Source organism: Culex quinquefasciatus, chromosome 1, assembly GCF_015732765.1.
Source record: "Culex quinquefasciatus strain JHB chromosome 1, VPISU_Cqui_1.0_pri_paternal, whole genome shotgun sequence".
Taxonomy (NCBI): domain Eukaryota; kingdom Metazoa; phylum Arthropoda; class Insecta; order Diptera; family Culicidae; genus Culex; species Culex quinquefasciatus.
Genome location: NC_051861.1, coordinates 60,484,691 through 60,504,736, shown reverse-complemented (window position 1 = coordinate 60,504,736; position 20,046 = coordinate 60,484,691). Strand labels below are relative to the sequence as shown.

The 20,046-nt window shown below is 44.6% G+C and overlaps 2 protein-coding genes and 2 pseudogenes across 2 annotated transcripts in view; 1 reads left to right on the top strand and 3 right to left on the bottom strand.

The window, feature by feature from the left end:
- The window catches only part of LOC6049575 (GPI inositol-deacylase), a 234,199-nt gene that overhangs the window by 35,147 nt on the left and 179,006 nt on the right, over window positions 1–20,046 (bottom strand). The window lies entirely within an intron of this gene.
- On the bottom strand, window positions 79–738 carry LOC6032333 (annotated as a pseudogene).
- On the top strand, window positions 2,771–3,328 carry LOC119769847 (annotated as a pseudogene).
- Window positions 14,101–16,624, bottom strand: LOC6049574. The gene is made up of 3 exons (XM_038257666.1): window positions 15,741–16,624; window positions 15,359–15,674; window positions 14,101–15,301 (listed from the first exon to the last, which is right to left on the bottom strand). The coding sequence occupies exons 2-3, from the start codon at window positions 15,671–15,673 to the stop codon at window positions 15,236–15,238; spliced, it is 381 nt and encodes a 126-aa protein (XP_038113594.1). The 5' UTR covers window position 15,674; window positions 15,741–16,624; the 3' UTR covers window positions 14,101–15,235.

Genomic DNA, 20,046 nt, shown 5'->3' with positions numbered 1-20,046 from the left:
TCAGGATTACACTTTAGCCTCCTGCTTCATCTAGCGGATGTTGCATTTGTGGTTCCGGAAGCAACAGTTACCGGACCGTATTTTTTTAAACCTCTATTTAAAACACCCTAAATCAACTCCACAATCCCCTCCAACACGAGCGGTTCCACGTCCCTATATTTGAACATGTGCACCGACCCCGCCGCCACATTAATCGTCTCATGGTCCGCACTAATCGAAAACTTCGCTTCGTTCTCCTTCGCCCGCACAAACACGTGGCTGTCAAGGTTTGGCACCACCTTGCGGAAGGTCTCATCGTCCTGGAAGCTTCGCGGCATGTGCCGCACCGCCATCTGACTCTTGTAGAAATCCGTCGCAAACTGAAGCTCCCCCGCCGACAGCCGCTTCTCCGTACCGTATCCGCTCCACCTCCATCCGGTGCGCAATGTACAGCATTTCGTTCTTATTCGTACTTGCCAGATTTTCCTCTATTTAAACCAACTGACTCAGCACCATGTCCACGATCGGTTCCTCGTACGGCAAGATTTGCACGGCTAACTTTTCGTTCATCCAGGCGTGCTGAAGTGCGTCCAGAACCTGCTTGGAAGTCATCTGGATCTCATCGCCGTACGACTGATTGTCCTCCTCCTCCTGGGGTGCGGCGTCGGTGCCGACCTCCTCCGACTGGTCCATCTCGGTCAGGAAGCGGTCGTCCTCAGCGCTCAAGCCGTAGCGGGACATTTTGAACACTAAATTTAAGAAAACAGGCACCTCAAAATAAAGTGGCAGCAAACTGTTTATGTGATGGCAAACAGTCTCTACACCCTAACGAAAAGTCATGATTTGCTGAGTCCAACAACTCACTTTTTCATACGAATTTTTCAGTTTAACTCATATAACCATTGTTATGGTTCTAGACCTGAACTCAAGAAATCGTATGAAAAGTGGGATATTGAACTCAGACAATCATGATTTTTGGTTAGGGTGTAGCCAAACCTTGTTATCCAAGACACCAACCATAGCACTGAGGTACACGTTTTTTTAAGAATACCGAACAAAACAAGAGTTTAGTTTGGTTTCATGACCAACCTCTTCATATTTAACGTGTATTGTTTTTTTGTGTAGATTTTCTACGAATTCTCTTGCAGCGTGCAAAATTTGTTTGTTTTCGGTGTTTTTGCTGTCATCCCGTTGGTTTATCTTTTCCATTCCCTGCCAGAGCAGTTTTTTTTTCTGTAAAACAATATATTTTTTAGTTTAAACTTTAGTTTTAAAAATGATTTGTGTTCTTACCGTGAAGTTCTTGAAAGTTTCTCGCGTTGTTTCAGTTGGTGAAGAACCAGTACGACCAACACTGAAGAACTAAGATTCCGCTACACCGATAACTAAAGCTGGCGAGACCGAGTTTCAGGTTGTAGGGTTCGATCGTTGACCGGACCGAGCCCGGAAGCTTGTTCAAAGCATCGATCTTTGTCCTAACCTACGAGTGACCCTCGCTGTCTGGAAAATCCAGACCAAATACGAACTGTACCAAGATAGATCCACCAGAAGTTTGACAAGGACTCCTTGTTTGCCCAGCTCGTCTTCGAACTGCTGTCCGGCCTGACCGCCTCCAGCTGGGTAAAGAACATCTTTAGAAAGGTGAACATATACAAGGTAATTCTGAAGAACAACTACCCGTCGTCCCCCCAGCTCCAGGCATCTTCCCGTTTGGAAACCAATTTCCGCTGCTGACGCTAGAGGCCCTGCCTAAAAATCTATCCCATAGTCTTAATCTCAACTAAACTTTTGTATGTGGTAGAACATCAATTTACCTGTTTTGATGCTGATTCTTGTTGTTTACACCGGCATCTTCCGCACTCAATCACTTTCAACATCTCCACCGCCAAGCCATGCCAAAGACGACCCCAAATGATCTTAAAACGTAAACAAACAAGTTCCCTTTGACTTCCGCCTTCCGGCATAAAATGTTGTGACCTTTCCTTCACCATGCACCAGCGGAATCAGCTACAAACAGTTTAAAAGCTTCAGTTTCATGCGCACAAAACAATCATAACATTGCACTGATTTGTTTTTGCCATCCGCTTGAGCTGTCATTCCATAATAAGGTAGCAATTTCAATTTAAATGTTGTTTGAGTTTACATTTACAACATTTTACATCAAAAATGCATTTACATGCTATTCATACTTTCAAATTTGGCCAATGTCAACAAAATTGAGATCCTTTACATGGGATTTAAAGGTTACATTCAATTTCGATTTACATTTACCCTTTTTAAAAGCAATACAACGATTTACAACGATTTTCAAATTTACATTAAGCATGTTTACATTGAAAACATCCGTTCAGTGTCCTGTAAAATCACACTTTTTTTTCTGTGTACCCTACATGTATGATTTTCTAAAATACTTTAGGAACGTTAGAGATTCATGTCGAATTTAAAAAAAAAAATGAAGAAAAGAAGGAAAGAGCGATAGATATTTAATGGACATATTTCTATGAGTTTTATCTTTCCAAATTAAGTTTAATTCAAAGAAATTATACCAAAAAAACACCATAACAGAAATAACTAGAGGAGTTGGAAGTTATTAGATTCATGCAGTGTGCCCAAGTAACCAGAAGCACTAAATCAAAACTCTAAATCCACTCTAAATAAACTTTCACGATGCTATGACACTTTAAATAGTCTTTCCCAATGTTTTGAAACATTTGTAGCTTGAAACATTATTATCTACTGTATAATGACATATAGAACAGCCAATTAAAGTTTCAAAGCATTTAGCTCAATAATGTTTCAAAGCATTAATGGTAAGCTTTATATATCAATGTAAAGTAAGCTTTTAAAGTTACATCACACTTTGACATTTCTTCAAATGTTTCAAAACACTAACTCAACATTAGTGAGAGCAAAGAAAGTTTGGCAGTATTTGGTGTTATTTTTGTTGATACAGGAAAAATCGTTTGGAGGAGGTCCAGGTTTTACTCGGACGAGATCGTGTTCGGAGTGGCATACGTCTATACCTTCGTCCACGTTACGGATCTTTTGGGCAAGTAACTATCTGGCGGAGCACCGGCGGCATGAAGGTCAAGGCTGATCGTGACGAGGCTCGCCCTACGCTGCTATGAGGCCGCTTTGTACGTAGGCGGAAAGTGCAAGTCCCTCGGAATCACCTCGCTGCACATGAAGCTGCCTGCCGCCGGCGGAACTTGCACCAAGACCCCGGGACCGGGTGCGCAATCGGTACTCCGTGCCCTAGCCCGTTCGTCGATGAATGTTGTGAAGATTATCAATATCTTGTAAAGATATGAAGTGTATTGATTAATAAATATGTACTTTGTTTCAACCTGGCTAGTGTATTCTTTTTTCATGCTACTAACTGAAGGAAGACTCTATCGACAAAAATCATACGTGTAAACATATTTCAGGACGGGCGAGACGAAGATCGTTGCATTCTTCTGGGATAACATGGCGTTTTTCTTGAACAACTTTTTGTTGTTTAATCGCAGATCCTTTTTCAGCTTAGAATTTTCCTCCTCCAGTTCAAGCAATCGGTCCACTAAAAACACGTATCGTTCTGGATCAAACAGGTAGTCATGATCTCTAAGCTCAGGTGTCGGATCGGCACGGACTCTTCGTTGTGACAGTGGTATTTGTGATGTCGATGGTTGAGCGCTGTCGATAACTACTTCACTGCCGACAGTCAAGGAATCACCTGATACAGTGTACGGTTCGGTGGTTTCTGCTGTGTCGGCAAGCTGCTCGATTTCCGGAAGATCAATATCCATCGGACCAATTACAGTGACTGCATCATCATCCACACTAGATGGTATGTGTATGACGTTTGCAGTTTGGGATGGAATGGCGGTTGGTCGGAGCCTGCAAAAAAAAAAATTAGCTTTTTCAAAATGATTTACATTTTATAATATCCATACCCTTGTGCTTTGCAGAGGGGATTCACAAAATCATCGCTTTGAAAATGATCGCTGCAAATAACAGCATGTTTCGGAAAATCCGAAACTCCGCAAACTTGCTTCCATTTTTCCAAATCGCGAAGGCTGAAAAAGATTTTTTTGTGACAAATTCAACTAGACTAGTTAAAATAATATAATAATACCTGTTTTTAGTGTTCACTTTGAAAAACGATTTGATTGTTGGCCCGACAGCAATACTTGTACAACCGAAGAAAACGCATCGTTGGTTTACCATTTTAAGGCCGGTTTCCAAGCATTACAGCATGTCATCTAAATGACCTGTTCGCCGCCGTATCGTTTATATAGTTGTTGTTCCGGTTTTCTTCTTGATGCAGGACCGCGACTCTTCTCAAAATCTTTTTACTGGAGCACCACAACTACTTTTCTTCATTATGAAGCTTCCAATTCCCATGAGCGCCGCCGGAAGCACTGTGCCTCACTCGGCGTGACCGGGTTTCGTCCTCGGAACCTTCACCAGCGCACCAAGACCACTTTTCTTCGCTCCGAAACAGCAAAATCCAACGAACGCCGCCGGAAGCACTGTGCCTCACTCGGCGTGACCGGGTCTCGTCCTCGGAACCTTCACCAGCGCACCAAGACCACTTTTCTTCACTCCAAAACTGCAAAATCCGACGAGCGCCGCCGGAAGCACTGTGCCTCACTCGGCGTGACCGGGTTTCTTCCTCGGAACCTCCACCAGCGCACCAAGACCACTTTTCTGCACTCCGAAACAGCAAAATCCAAAGAACGCCGCCGGAAGCACTGTGCCTCACTCGGCGTGACCGAGTTTCTTCCTCGGAACCTCCACCAGCGCACCAAGACCACTTTTCTTCACTCCGAAACAGCAAAATCCAACGAACGCCGCCGGAAGCACTGTGCCTCACTCGGCGTGACCGAGTTTCTTCCTCGGAACCTCCACCAGCGCACCAAGACCACTTTTCTTCACTCCAAAACTGCAAAATCCAACGAACGCCGCCGGAAACACTGTGCCTCACTCGGCGTGACCGGGTTTCTTCCTCGGAACCTTCACCAGCGCACCAAGACCACTTTTCTTCACTCCAAAACTGCAAAATCCGACGAGCGCCGCCGGAAGCACTGTGCCTCACTCGGCGTGACCGGGTTTCTTCCTCGGAACCTCCACCAGCGCACCAAGACCACTTTTCTGCACTCCGAAACAGCAAAATCCAAAGAACGCCGCCGGAAGCACTGTGCCTCACCCGGCGTGGCCGGGTTTCTTCCTCGGAACCTCCACCAGCGCACCAAGACCACTTTTCTTCACTCCGAAACAGCAAAATCCAAAGAACGCCGCCGGAAGCACTGTGCCTCACACGGCGTGGCCGGGTTTCTTCCTCGGAATCTTCAAGCTGGAACACCACGACCACTTTTCTTCACTCCGAACGGCAAAATCGTCTTTTCCTCTTCCGATTCTTCACTTGGTTTGACAGCGACAGCAAAATGTCAACATGACAAAACAGATGTCTTGGAGAATTGAAAACGGGTGTCAACTTATTTGGCATAATCTTGAAATTTAGAGAAAAAAAAAATGCTGATGCGAAATAAAACTCATTTAATCTCATTTTTAAAAAAATATCCTAGTTAAGGGATGCATTTATCTTGAATTTTCATAATTATTTTGATTTGTTTTCCATGTTTTCCTAAATCATTTTACATTTTTAATGAAAAATATATGTGCCAACCAGTTCTCCACATTCTTGACAGTATTATGCGCAGGGTGTTGTAGTTCCCCGTTTCGCCGCTGGCATCAGTTAGGCAGCACAGTTTTGTCCCCCGGTCGGTAAATGAGTGGCAATTCTATCTTTCTCTATTCTATGCTCTATATCAACTCTACCAGTCGCCACTCAATTTTACCTCCATGCGTATAAAGTGAATATAAAGTTTTGAGACTCTGTATGCATACTTTATATGTTGATATAGAGGGGATTTAAAGCTACCATATACAGTCCCACGGTTACTTGGGTGATACACTAAAACAAACACAGCTGCCAATACTTGTTTAATCGCGTTCTTTCAACTAGATAAAAATGATGGCCATTCGACAATGAACAAAACATCACAGTAATCAAAGCCGATGTTTTATTGACATTCTACAGAAATGATCATTGTTTCCGTTACGACCTAAGTAAAGTTGATTGTAGAAAAGGCATTACTTTTATCGTTATAGCATGTATAACGGTCAGGTCTTTCAAAATAAAACCAAGGGGGGATTGTAGGGTCTGATCCCTTCGAGTGTGATACCCCTTGGCACATGAGGTGTGTCAGTGGTAGTCGTGGGAGAGAAGAGCGACAGTGGGCGGGAGAGTAGGAACAAGAGACTGACAGTCATGGATGAACGGGAAGTGGAAGTACACGTTGCGCGGAGTGGTGTTGCGACGCGAGTGGTTCGAGAGGTACCGGAATCAGGTTCCGAAGGATCCGCAGAGGAATCGGCGACGGACTGTAGGTCAGGGGTGGTCGGGAGGATGACTGGCAGCCAACAAGCTGCGTCCGTTACGCCGGGACCTTACAGTGACCTTCTCCAAATATTTTTTGGTATTTTTTTCTCGAAAGTAAACATTCTAACTAAGATAAATCCAAATTTTCAAAGCTCTAAGTTTGTTCATTAGATACGCAAGCTGAAAGTCAAAAAATGGAGTAAAAAACTAGCGTTTTTCGTAAAAAAGACTGAATGTTTCATTTTAACATAGTTCAGCCATTTTAAATATTTTATTAGATCAATAATACATCGTTGGAAAGGTAATGAGATAAGCTTTGAAACTATTAATAGATAAAATGTTGTTTCCAAACCAAAAACTGAAGTTTTCATCGAATAACTGGAGCATTTTTTTTTTGGCAAAACTTATTTTTTTGTCTTTGTTAATCGAGTACTTTTTTTGCTAACCGATGCTAAACATGAAACTAAGATCACTTGAAAGATTGGATCATAATCTAACATTGCTGAAATTTCCAGCCTGCGATTTTTTGCGTTTTCGGAGATGTGCCATTTTGAACATTTACGTTTTATCAAAATTTGCTGCAATCTACATATGCGCCCGATTATTTCACTTGCTTTGCTACCTACTTCGTGGGCATCGTCGCTTCAAAAATCTATACCTGGTTTCAAGAAGTTCGAAATGACTTTATTGGAATTTTCTGTTGCCTACATTTAAAACTGAGTACCTTTGTCAAAATATATGGAATGGACTCACAAAAAGAAACACACACCAGTAAATAATAAATATTTGACTTAAAATGAATTCATTACGCTTAACAAAATTTTGTTTTTGGTGGGGAGGAGGGGGTTAATGAAAGAGGAGGGAGGGGTTGTGTCCTTAAAGTGGGGATGTATTAGCTTATCCATAATTTAATAATATAAACTTGCAATACAATATATACGCAATTCTGTTGCACTTGTAAATGTATGAAAAGACTATTTATTATAAACAATCAACTATTGAAAAACATGAAAAGTCATACAAATCGACGTATATCATTTCAATACCATACAATTAACCAAATTTGTATGAAAAAACATTTAAAAAGCAAAAATATAATTTGGCCGCCTGTTTGTATGGAGATGGCCCATAGTGCGGCAGTACGGATCACTTCTGTTGTTGCTACTGGTCCTAGTCGTGGTGTTGTCTCCAGTCTCCACCTCCGTCACCCGAGCTCGAGCTTGAAATGCTACTTGCGGCACTACTTCCCGAGCATTCACCGCTACTTCCACCGGAAATACTGCTGCTCAAGCTACTCGCGGCACTGCTCGTGGCCGTACTGGTTGCGGTTGTGGACCCCGGTGAGGATGCAGGACCACCGATTCAATCGACTAGCTCGTTTGCGATTGTGCGTCCAGCTAACAGTTACGGATTGGGTGGTTCGTAGTCTCGATGATGTTTGTCAGCACCGACGTGATGCCCTTCGGCGGGTTGGACGAGAAAGACGTAGGAACATGGGATGTCGTTTCGGCTGGCGAATCGACAGCGGCGACTTCCTCGCCTTTCACAGGGGTCATTCCGGCTTGGTCTTCTTCGGCGGAAATTCTCGCACCCGCCGTCCTTCTCCTTCATGGCGAGCTTTTGGTTGTCCTTCCTGAACGAGAAACTTCGGAAGGACCATTTCTTCTAAACATTGATCGCGCTCGACAGACTGTTAATGCCGTTAATGCAGAGAACTTGGCCTACACAACCGGCGGGATTACGTGAGATCCGTGAGGTTTTGGTAATCCGGTGGAAAATTTGTCCTCCAGCTGTCACTTTTCCCACGTGTTCGTTTTGTTTTGTTTTGCTCTTCCACTGCTCGAATCGAATCTCAGCAAGACCTGTCATTTGGTTGCTGTCAAACTCATTCGAGCAGTGTACATCTCACATCGCGCGATTTTTCTACATCGCGCCCACATCGCGCTCACATCGCGATGAAATCGTGCCAGATCACGCTCATTCTTGGCAATCGTGGCAGATCGCGTTCATCGAAGGACATCGCAGATTAATCGCGAGCTCATCTCGGGAGTGTCATCCCCCTCGTTAGCGCTACAAATTTTAACAAATCACGAGACGCACGCGTCCAATACCCTTTCGAAGTTCAGCCAGCTGGTTCGTCGTCGGATGGTTTGATGAAGGCGCAGTGCAGATTTTTGTGGGGACGGCCATTTAACGCGGAAGGAATCTACCAGGGTCGCTAAAAAATCGCTTCGCGCGATCAATGAGTGAAGATATACACACACAGTAAGCGCCACGGTTCTCAAGAAAAACAACGCGTTGCTAGTCTCGCTGTGTAACCAAGAAGGAACTCACACCAAAGCGATCGTTCACAATCATCCACTGGGTGGATCTCACCCGATTCGCGTCGTCAAGGGGTTTGTTTATTTGTGACCGCAACGAATCTTGAATCGCGAGCGGAGAGCGATTTCCAAAAATCGCGACTTGTAACAATCCATGATTGTTACAAGAGACGATTCTCGTTATGTAACTGGCAAAATCTGACCTAGAGCCTAGAAAATGAAATGAATGAAAATGAAAAATGAAAAATGATGATTCTGGATTTTTTTTATTCTGGACTAAACATGGTTAACTTTTTATACGCGTTTTTGTGTAGCGCCACAATCAAAAAAGAAACTCCTAAATTTTTCATCATGTTTGGAAAGATAATTATTTTTCCAACATAAAAATTTCATGTAGATTGAAAAATAACTGTGCTTCCCGCGAAATGAAAATGTTGCTACCGTTGCAAATATTTTTCGCAGTTCATGTCCCCCAACCCTCCTATCTCATACGGCACCGCAAAAATTTCTGTTTCTTGCAACAACAAAAAAAATCGTCAATACTTAGTCAATACATCACATAAAAGTGTTAAACTTTGTTGGAATTTTCTTTTTGTCTTTTTCAATGATAAGGCCGATGCAAATATTTTTCATAGTTTTTGTCCCTCTGCTCTGGCCGGGATCGGAGTAGGGGCAAAAAAGTAAAACAAAATATTGAAAAAACAAGCCATAGTTTCAACATTTGCATGGAAAAAGTGTTTTAAAATGCATTTTATACTTGTTCCGTTGTTTTGTAATCATTAGTTTTCAAAAAATGTAAGATTTGACGAAAATAAAAATTTAAGCGAAAAAGAAAATCTTAAAAATAAAATAAGATAAAAACTTTAAATAAAATTTGGACCAATGTGTGTTATTCAATTATAAATTTTATGTACATTCTGTTTTTTTAAATAGAATATTTGAAAAAAAAAAATATTTACAATAATCTGGAAACAATCATAAATATTTGTTTGTAATGTTTAGCGAATTTAGATAATTTGGGTTTATTCTAAAAATCAGTTTTTTTTTAATATTTTTATAACTTTGAGTGTAAATATGCATCAAATGGTCTCAACTTGGCAGTGGCAGTGCGTGGCCGAATGGTTACGCTGTCCGCTTTGTAAGCGGATGATTCTGGGTTCGATTCCCATCTGCTGCAACCTTCCATCGGATGAGGAAGTAAAATGTCGGTCCCGGCCTTGGTTGTTAGGCCGTTAAGTCATTCCAGGTGTAGGAGTCATCTCCATGCCATAAAGTACAAACAACACACCAAACCAAGCCTACTCCGGTGGAATCGCTGGCGGCGGTTTGACTCGCAATCCGAAGGTCGTCAGTTCAAACACTGGGGTGGAAGGTTCCTTGGAGTAGAAAGAGGTTTGGGTGCTCTCCCCATTCAAGCCTTCGGACTCCTAGGTTCGAGCAGAAACTTGCAATAGAGACCACAAAAGACCCGGGGGTCGTTAATGTGGATGGTTTGATTTTTTTTGATTTTTTTTTGTCACAACTTTGAACTTCGTCTTTTTGATAAATTGATATGTACGATACTGAGAATAGTTTGAAAGCCTCTAACTTAACAAAAATGCTAAGATTCAAATATTTGGGAAGTGGTTTTTTAAAGATCGTTTTGGAAATCTTCAAAGCAATAAGTTGTTTTGAGTGAAATACAAAATGAAAATTGTGAAGAAACTATTAAATAGGGCCAATATGCAGTATTTCAAATCACATCCCAAATTGTCGAAAAAGAGCCAGCATATATCCGAATTTACTGGACTAACTATCCAAAAGTCGCTGGTTCGAATTAAAGCGCAGGAATTCGGCTTCATCTCCCCGAACCATACTTTCACAGTAAGGTGATCCTGGTGTGAAAGCCTGTATCAAAATACAAGATGCTAGCCATTGGTACTATAAGTGGTCATATAAGGGGCATGACCACGAGCCATGAGGTTTGTAGGCTCCCAAAAGGCTAACATGTGCTTTAAAATAGACCCTGTACATTAACACTGAATCCGTTCCTTTGTGCTGTTTAAAAAGTTATCTTTTCTCGCCATTTCCAAGAATATTGCATAAAAATCGTGAGATTTTTTTTATATGCCCTGTAAACAAGCAAACCAATTTCTTATAGAAGCTTTTAAAATAAACAATAAAACTCTTGCTAGAATTGCATTGCGTAAGCAAGCAAAAAGAAAACACGTGGCGCGTAAATCACAGTGACCAATGAGGAAATTCGCGCCGACAAGACCACCCGGCGCTCACTGGGTTCCAACTTCAGTGATTGCCAGGAAAAGCAATCGGCAGCGCTCTCTGTGCGACAGCAAAAGTTGGGTCGCGGGTTGTTACAAGAGACGACTCGAGAGAGTCATGAGGGTTTTCTCTCTCGAGATAAAAAATAAATTTTCAGTCAGAGGTTGTTACGATCGCAGAATGTTACAACCCATGATTGTCGCTGACTCAGCTTATGTTCGCGCTCCCTGGAAACTACTGTGCTGGCAGCACATCCGCAGCCCACGGCAGCATGGCTCCGGTTGTCATAGTCTTGGGTCCAGAAAGTCGAACACCTGGTTTGGTTCCGGACAACTAAGTAATTAACTTCCCGAAGGTTGGCCCCGAGGAGTGCGTTTTCGGGGCAGTCGATCATGGCCAGGTACCAGGTACTAGCAGCGACTGCTTGTTGTGGTCGCGTCGGAACGGACGGTTCTAAGGACTGCGGGTGGATATCTCCCAGAAGACGCGGAGGTGTGGTCCTAAGTGGATCATTCAAGTTTTATCTCATTGTTTTTTGGTATATTTTTGCAGATCAACTTGCCATCAACGTGTACATCATCAGGTTGAAATACGCCATCAGTCTGGTCCTACCGTGAACGCTGACCGGAGCAAGCTCAGCAAAAGGGGCATGTTCGTGTACAGGTGAGTTTCGCTGGCATGCTAGGTGGTTGATCTGGATATCCTAAGATGGAACGAGAGCGCCACAAGCAAGTACCTTGCGAGTTCCGTATGTGAGCTCTAGCATTTCTGTCTTAGTTCTGGCCTAGCCAACGGCACTTAAAAACTGCTTGTAGTGTCCCCAGTTTGAAAGTAACAGAAAATATTGAAAAACTTTCATAACAAGTAAACCAACTCAAACCTGCCTCGCTCCGAATTGTCCCGCCTCGGATTAGTTCTCCGAAGCTACCGGGTCTTCCTTGTCGGTGGCGTCGTCTGTCGTTTTGATCGCGTCGGTCTACTCGTCATCGCAGATTGAATGAAACACTACATTCAACTGGACGGGATGGCTCACCCGAATCGCGTTACCGCACTTTAGGACACACAACACCAGCCGCGTCCGCGTCTATGTCGTTGTCGACGCGGATTTGGCACTGCTTGTCAACGATTAGTGAGTGCAGCGTGTCGAGGACTTCCGTCGGCCAGGTGTTGCCTTCTTTGGGGCGACGTTCGTGAGGCGGTAGCGGTTTATCTGAATGGGGACGCGGCCGCGGTTGACGTTCTTGAGCAGATCTGCAATATCCACCTTTTCGATGTTGCCGTAGTCGATGAACTAGACCTTGTAGCGGCGACAGCTGATGGCTTTGCGGACGATCGCGCGGTAGAACTTGTTGTCCTGGTGGAACTTGGCCATGCACGGTTCGTTGTCCGAGTAGAACTTGTCAATGGCGCTGCTGTCGGCGAACTTGGCGGTGATTACCTTACGCAGGGCGTTCAACACCGGTTCCTGCTCCAGGTAGATGAGGACGTTGCTGTCCACGTGGCCGGGTTTGCCTACAAAGATGGTCTTTTCGATAGGTTTGGCTGGGAGCCATCAGTCGATTGGCGTGTGCTCGTCCGTAATGTCGTCCTGGTAGGTTCCGCACGAGTGCATCAGGTTGTCGTCTTTCTGCTGCTGTGGATCAGGTTTTTCCTCCTTCATGTCCACGTGCAGCTCTTCGGAACTTGTCAAAGGATTGATAGTAACCACGGGGTTGGGCACAAGGTTGATCCGTAGCGCATTGGATTTACTTCCGTAAATATCGTAAATATAGGTAAATATTATTCACCTGCACGATATTCGGCACAACATTTTGTTCAGTGTGGATAATGACAGTTAAGAACTGTCACTTGTTTGTTTCCTTCGTTTACAAACTGTCACCGCTCCAATATTTTTCGAGCTTGAGGTATTTTTTTCACTTGCGGAACCGATCCTCGCAACAACCTTCCCCGCAATCCACCAGCAATCTGAGCAAGAAGCCCAGTGCGGATCTGCGCTCCGACCCAGAAATTGCCGACACGACCATCGACTGCCTCGGACTTGGGGTGAGTAATCCTCCGATCTTTTGCTTCACATCTAATCGTTCCGCCTTCGCAGATTTCACCGGAGGTCGATCCGACGGTGCGGATTTGCGCCGGTTGTGCCAAACGCGTTGACGCGCAGCATGCCTTCCGGACGCGAGACCTGCACTGCAACAGTTACGTCGAGAACGGGCTGGAGGACAAGGCAGACGAGGACGTGTGCCGGTTCTGCTTGCAGGCGGATGGCGGGGTGGCGTTGGTCGAGTTGTTTCCGGGAGCATAGCGGATGAGGTGCAAACGGTGCGGGATTGTTTAGGGGTTGAGATCAATAGCTGGGACATGGTGACGAAGATTTGCGGGGATTGTGTGGGCGGTGTTGAAGAGTTGGCTACATTTCGGACGGAATTTTCGCCGACGGCCGGCATGGTGAAGCTGGAGGACGTGATGGATTCGTTGGATTCGTACAGAATTGGCAGCGAGAATGGGGAAGGGGGTGAGGGTTTTGAGTCGGACAGTTCGATGGCGGATGACGGAGAGAAGCGTGGGGAAAAGCAGAAGGTCACGGCACGGTCGCTTTGAGGAATATTCGTTCAATCTTCGGTTGGTCTTGTCGGACGGGAGTTCACTATGGGATTGAGTTCAGTGCAAGCTGCGAGATTGACGCGAAGGGAATGTTGGCCACCGGGGATCAATCGACAACCACAACCACATACACGAGCTGAACAAGCTGATGAAGTGTCCGGAGCGGAAGGGGATGTTCAGTTTGACGGTAAGGAGCAACCGTTTTGGCTGCTGTACGGCGAACGCCAGCGAAGTCGGGAATTGACCACGCGTTGAGGCTACGCGGCATTCGAGATTTTTCGCTGGAGGCAATTCGTACGTATCAGCGGAGGACGTCGTAAGTTGCGATTGAAAAGAGTGTCGATCAGTGAGTAACGGGACTCAAACGTCCAAGTCAAATTGTCAAATTGAGGATGGAGTTCAAGTGAAGGCCAATAATGTGGATATTTACAAAATCCTCCAGCAGAAGGATCCCGCGTGCAACTTTAAGGTGCTTCTGCAAATGGTCAGACAAATGACAAATTCGGCAAATAATTTGCAATCGTACGCAACGCAACGCGTTGTCTCATGATTATTGTTTTTTTTTTCATCATATTCAACAATACAAAAAAAATAAATAAAAAGAAAATCAAAGAAACTTTTTTTTTAATCGTCGGCGACTTTCCCTTGATAGTGTAAATGCGTCCCGGGCGAGTTTGGCATTGTCTCCGATGAACGATGAACATCTGCACCAGCTGCGGGCCGGCCAGCTTCAGGAAGGTCAACATTGTTTGCGCCACACATGTACCAGCCGAAAGCGTGCAGCACTCCCTTTGGATGAATTCCCAGGTTCTTGAACATGTCCTTGTGCGTCATCGGCAGCACGACGGCTTCAATCAGTTCCTGGATTTGCTTTTCCAACCCGCCAATGTCCGAGTACTGCTCGGTGGGCCATTCTTCCGCCTCCATCGCCTTGACGCGCGCGTCATACTCGGCTGGAAGTGTCTCCAGGATGAGGTACGACGTACGAGTCCTTGTTCACTCTCACCTAATTGCCCGGATTGAGCTTCTCCGGAACGACCAGGCCAATCACGAGCAAAAAGTACGTCTGCCGTGTCGTAGTCTTGATGAGGGTGCGCTTGCCCGTCCGCTGGTAGTCCAACACCACCACCGCGGTCGATCGGTTCCTACTGATCTTGGTCTCCCGTCCCGATTGCTCCTCGGAATTCAACATAGCGTGCCTTGCCCAAAGAACGTGGCAAAATTCAAGGGTTTTTGTTTTGTTTGTAAACAATCAGCAGTGCGCACGTTTGCGATGACAGCTGTAAAAACACTGAAATAAAATTTATAACGGAATCGTGAATACACGTAAATATGGATGCACATACGGATCAACTTATGAAATAAATGCAATATATTTGGAGTGACCACCTCGTGATAGTAACGCTGGAGTTCGTCTTCGATGGAGGACGTCTCCGCCAGGGGCTTGAACTTCTCCTTGAGGTGGACGTAGCCGTAATGACCTTGAGGTGGACGTAGCCGTAATGACCAAGCCGGTTGTTGATGTTGCTGTACAGGTACATCTGCGGAGACAACGCCTTGACATTTTACTCGGTCATGCCCTACATGATGACGGGGAGGCGGCCGTGAACGCTGGGTCCGTGCAGCGAGATGGAGAAGCGCTGACGTCCTACGGCGACCGGGACGGTTGCTTGGCGGTCGTCGGAATGCGGAAGATGGAGTAGACGCTTCGTTCCTGTGGAAGAAAGGCACATCTTTCAAAAACTATCTCAATGATCCCAAGTTGACTCACATTTCGCTCGCGGGCGGCCGGACTCGACTCGAGCTCGATCTTGTCCGCCCACTGGAACAGCAGCTGATCGATGGCGGATCGCGCACGGTCGTTGCCAGCTTTAACCGCTCTCTGCGGGGATCGTTCCGGTAGGGTCGGTGGTAGGACCGCGCCCTCGAACTTGTTGTTGCTTGGACACAAATTGTTGGTCGCGGCCATTGACGTTGAGTTGTTCAGCGTCAAGAAGAAAGCGCGACTCCGTTCCGCCGACGACCGAGCCCAGCGGCATACAGGAACTACGACTAAACGTTGGCAGTATCGGGTTGATTTCAACATTCTGCGATAGAAAGAAATAAATCGGTGTCAAACAAAAATCCAATAAACTCAAACACAAAACACTCACGTTCTTGTGGTTTGTGGACATAAAGTTTTACAGCTGGTCCTGGTGGTTGGGCGGGGTGTGTCACGTGAGCTTTGACCGCGCCATCGACTTGTGCGTCAGCTGAGGCTTTTGCGGAATGTACACAGGCACATATAGCGGATTCCAGCTCGAATTCGGCTGACCGAGCCGCCCGAAGTGTGGATTGTGGACACGTTGGCGGTGGTACAGATCCAGAGAACCTGTGCTAGTAGGAGAAGCAGCTGCACTCAAACTGGACACCGGAAAAGTGCTAACCTAAAAAAAATAAAGAATCAAAACAAACCCACAAAAGTTGTGATCAAATCTTACCCTCTGAATACTGAGGTTGTCCGGAAATCCGGTCCGAAAAGTAAATCTTCGTCCAGGAACCAAGTTTATTCCGCTGGCCAAATAGATCGAACATAAAATATAATAATCCCGGATATAATAAAACTCTATCAGTTTGACAGCTCGCGACCTGCCCGCACCTGGCGGCAACTTTGTGCAGCAGTCGCAAAAAAGTTTACACATTGGATGGATTTTGGGGCAAAAACCAGACCGATGTGTAAAATCGACACATCCAATGTGTAGCTGTGACACATTTTGGGCGTAATTTTTATCTTCAATGTTCACTACCACAGTTTTTTGTTTTTGCTTTGGTTTTTTGACAGTTCGAAATATTTCAAGAAATTTTACCGCGGTTAACCAAAATCAAATAGATGAAATATTTCGAAGTGTCAAAAATCCACCAAAGCATTTACCACATTGAGAACACAAAAGACTGTGATAGTAAAGTATCCACCGCAATCCACCGCGATCATTTTTTGACAGTTCGACGCCAACAAATTATTTCAAAAAAATTTACCGCGGTTAACCAATATCAAATTATTGTCCGTTTCTCTCGAAGGTACACGCCGCGCGACCTTTCCGAATGTGCCGCAGACACTGTTGCCAGCGATTTTCTGCACTTTTGGAGCAATAAAAAACATACCCGGCAACAATGCCATGCAATTCGAAGAAGAAGAAGATCAACAAAAACAAAACACTCAGTATGGGATTTGACAGTGCGCATTTGTCGAAAGTGCGGCGCGTCGTTTCGAGGCTGGTATGCCGCGTGTCTTTTTCGGGAATACGCGCAATAACAATATTGCAAGCCGGTTAATGGCCAAGGTCCGCTCCTTACTTAGAACTGCCTTTTCCTTTGACGCATCGACGACCAGCTAGGCAGCTTTGGCTAGTTCGTATCCTGATTTCGCCAAACTGCTGCGGACTTCAACGGCCTTTTTCATGGATTTTATTCCGGCTGGACGCTCCGACGATGTTGATTGGAAAGATTCCGTATGATCTTCAACTTCGGTCCTCTCTTCAGAATGCTTCCGTTTCATGGAGGTTTCCTTTGGAAGATACAAGACATGATTTTTACACTCCAAAGTAGATTAATCAAACTGAATGTATTCAATATATTAATTACCTTAGTTGTTTGGTACTGCTGCCACTTTGGAGGATTCTGAAGCAGCTTAAAACAGTGTAATAAGTTGAAGGGCGCTTTCACCGAGGTTCTGTAGAGCTCGAAAGATTGCTTCAGTTGGTCCGCCGGTGTTGATCCGCTTTGATTTCGCGTATAGGTTTGAGCAGTGCATCCAGCAAATTTGCTGCACGACTTGCTGATTGTAAGCCATCTGGCTTTTATGCCAGACGGCACACGCAGCTCTGGTTGGCAGTCCAGGTTTCGTTCGGTACAAATTTCGACGAAAACTTCGTAGACTCGATTGTAGAACGTCTCCAATTTCTGGTTTGTTCCTGTTATGGAATCCTGGGAAGTATTCAGCCACGCCGTGCACAGTGCCTCGTCTTCCGCTGTCGACCAGTTCCGTCCGCGCATTTTTGTCGCACTCATTTTTCTAAAAATATTTAAATTGTTAAATTCAAATATTTTTAAACTTAGTTCTTTAACACTACAAAAAAGAACACTTACTCCGTTGAAGCAAACCTGCCAAACTTGCACAATTTGTGTGAATAAAAACTGGAAAATGGACTGTTCGCCTGCACCGATATCTCAGAACTGTGCTTGCCGCGCACAGCTCGGAGTTATGCTTGGACCGAAGGCAAGCGCAGCAGGCCACGCTGTTACCATGACTACCGGTCGTCGTTTCTACGCTTGGCGCGCCAAAGCAGCATGCCACGCACAGCTCGGAGTTATGCTTGAACCGAAGGCACTCGCAGCAGGCCACGCTGTTACCATGACTACCGGTCGTCGTTTCTACGGTTGGCGCGCCAAAGCAGCATGCCGCGCACAGCTCGGAGTTATGCTTGAACCGAAGGCACTCGCAGCAGGCCACGCTGTTACCATGACTACCGGTCGTCGTTTCTACGGTTGGCGCGCCAAAGCAGCATGCCGCGCACAGCTCGGAGTTATGCTTGAACCGAAGGCAAGCGCAGCAGGCCACTCTGTTACCATGACTACCGGTCGTCGTTTCTACGGTTGGCGCGCCAAAGCAGCATGCCACGCACAACTCGGAGTTATGCTTGAACCGAAGGCAAGCGCAGCAGGCCACTCTGTTACCATGACTACCGGTCGTCGTTTCTACGGTTGGCGCGCCAAAGCACCATGCCGCGCACAGCTCGGAGTTATGCTTGAACCGAAGGCACATTGTAGCCGGTCGTTACTATGGTTACCACTTCATGTTGGCATGCTTTGTAAGGTCAATGGCCGGTCCACTAAAACTGAATATTTATGTTTTTCCATAGTTGACGGACCAATCCGGGTTGTGGCCAGTCCACTTCTCCATTGTCGTAATTTTCATATGTGATTTTCTAAATCTTGAAGTTTGACATCAATATTATCCTTTATATTGTATATATGCATACGGTGCCGCCAACGTCCCCTCAACGGAACATCTCCCGGGGGAACCCGGAGCAATCCAGATTGTGGACATTTAACTAAAATGTTAATCATCGTAATATTCATATACGATTTTGAAAATCATGAAGTTTGACACCAATATTGTCCATATTCGTACGGTGCCGCCAATGTCCCTTCAACGGAACATCTCCCGGGGAATCCGGAACCATCCGGTTTGTGGCCAGTCCACTCACAATGTCCATTTTCGTTATTTCCATACGTTATTTTGAAAATTGTAATGTTTGACGCCAATATTGCCCATATTCATACGGTGCTGCCAATGTCCCTTCAACGGAACATCTCCCGGGGGAACCCGGAGCAATCCAAGTTGCGGCCAATCCAGTTTTTTGGAAATAATTACTTCTAGCTTTGAAGATTTTGGCAAATTGGTCATTCCAATAAACTTAAACAAATTTTGTTTCGAAACATCAAAATCGAAACATCAAAATGTCCCTTCAACGAAACATACCCCGGGGAAATCAATCGGACTGATGCAGCTTGTGACGAATAAACTTTATATGTTCATTTCTGCAATTTCGTTTGGTGAATTTGAAAACCGTTAAGAGCGAGTTTTTCACCGATGTGAAACAGGTCGTATCGAGGTGCTCCGATTTGGATGAAACTTTCAGGGTTTGTTTGTCTATATATGAGATGAACTCATGCCAAATATGAGCCCTCTACGACAAAGGAAAGTGGGGTAAAACGGGCATTGAAGTTTGAGGTCCAAAACACATGAAAAATCTTAAAATTGCTCGCATTTCCGTAAAACTTCATCAATTCCAACTCTCTTAGATGCATTCGAATGGTCTTTTGAAGCACTTCAAAATGTGCCATAGACATCCAGGATTGGTTTGACTTTTTCTCATAGCTTTTGCAAATTACTGTTAAAAATGGATTTTTTTAAAACCTTAATAACTTTTGGCAACAGCCTCCAACACCCATACTCCCATAGGTCAAAAGTTAGAGAATTTCATGGACTATAAGCCTACGGTATTAACTTTTTGGCCAATCGCAGTTTTTCTCATAGTTTTACGATTTTTCTAGAACAAACATTTTACGACGTTAGTTTTTGCCCTGTAGGCCAAGAAGACGGCACTTTTTGGTCTCAATTTTTTCATATTCGGAATCCTCAGAAAATTTTACATTAGATTGAGTCGTTGGAAATTGGAATTTGATTGGAAAAAATGCCATTTAGAATTAATTAAAATATTATTTAGAATGTTGTCGGATTAGGGGTAAAACCAGTTTTCGCCTACTTGATACAGCATTTGACGTATTGATCATAGGGTAAATAAGATCTATTTCTTTTTTCAAAAATGTTTTATTTAATTATTTTTTAAATCAAAATTACAACTCCAATACTTCTAACTTACGTGAAATTGACCGAGGATTCCGAATATGACAAAA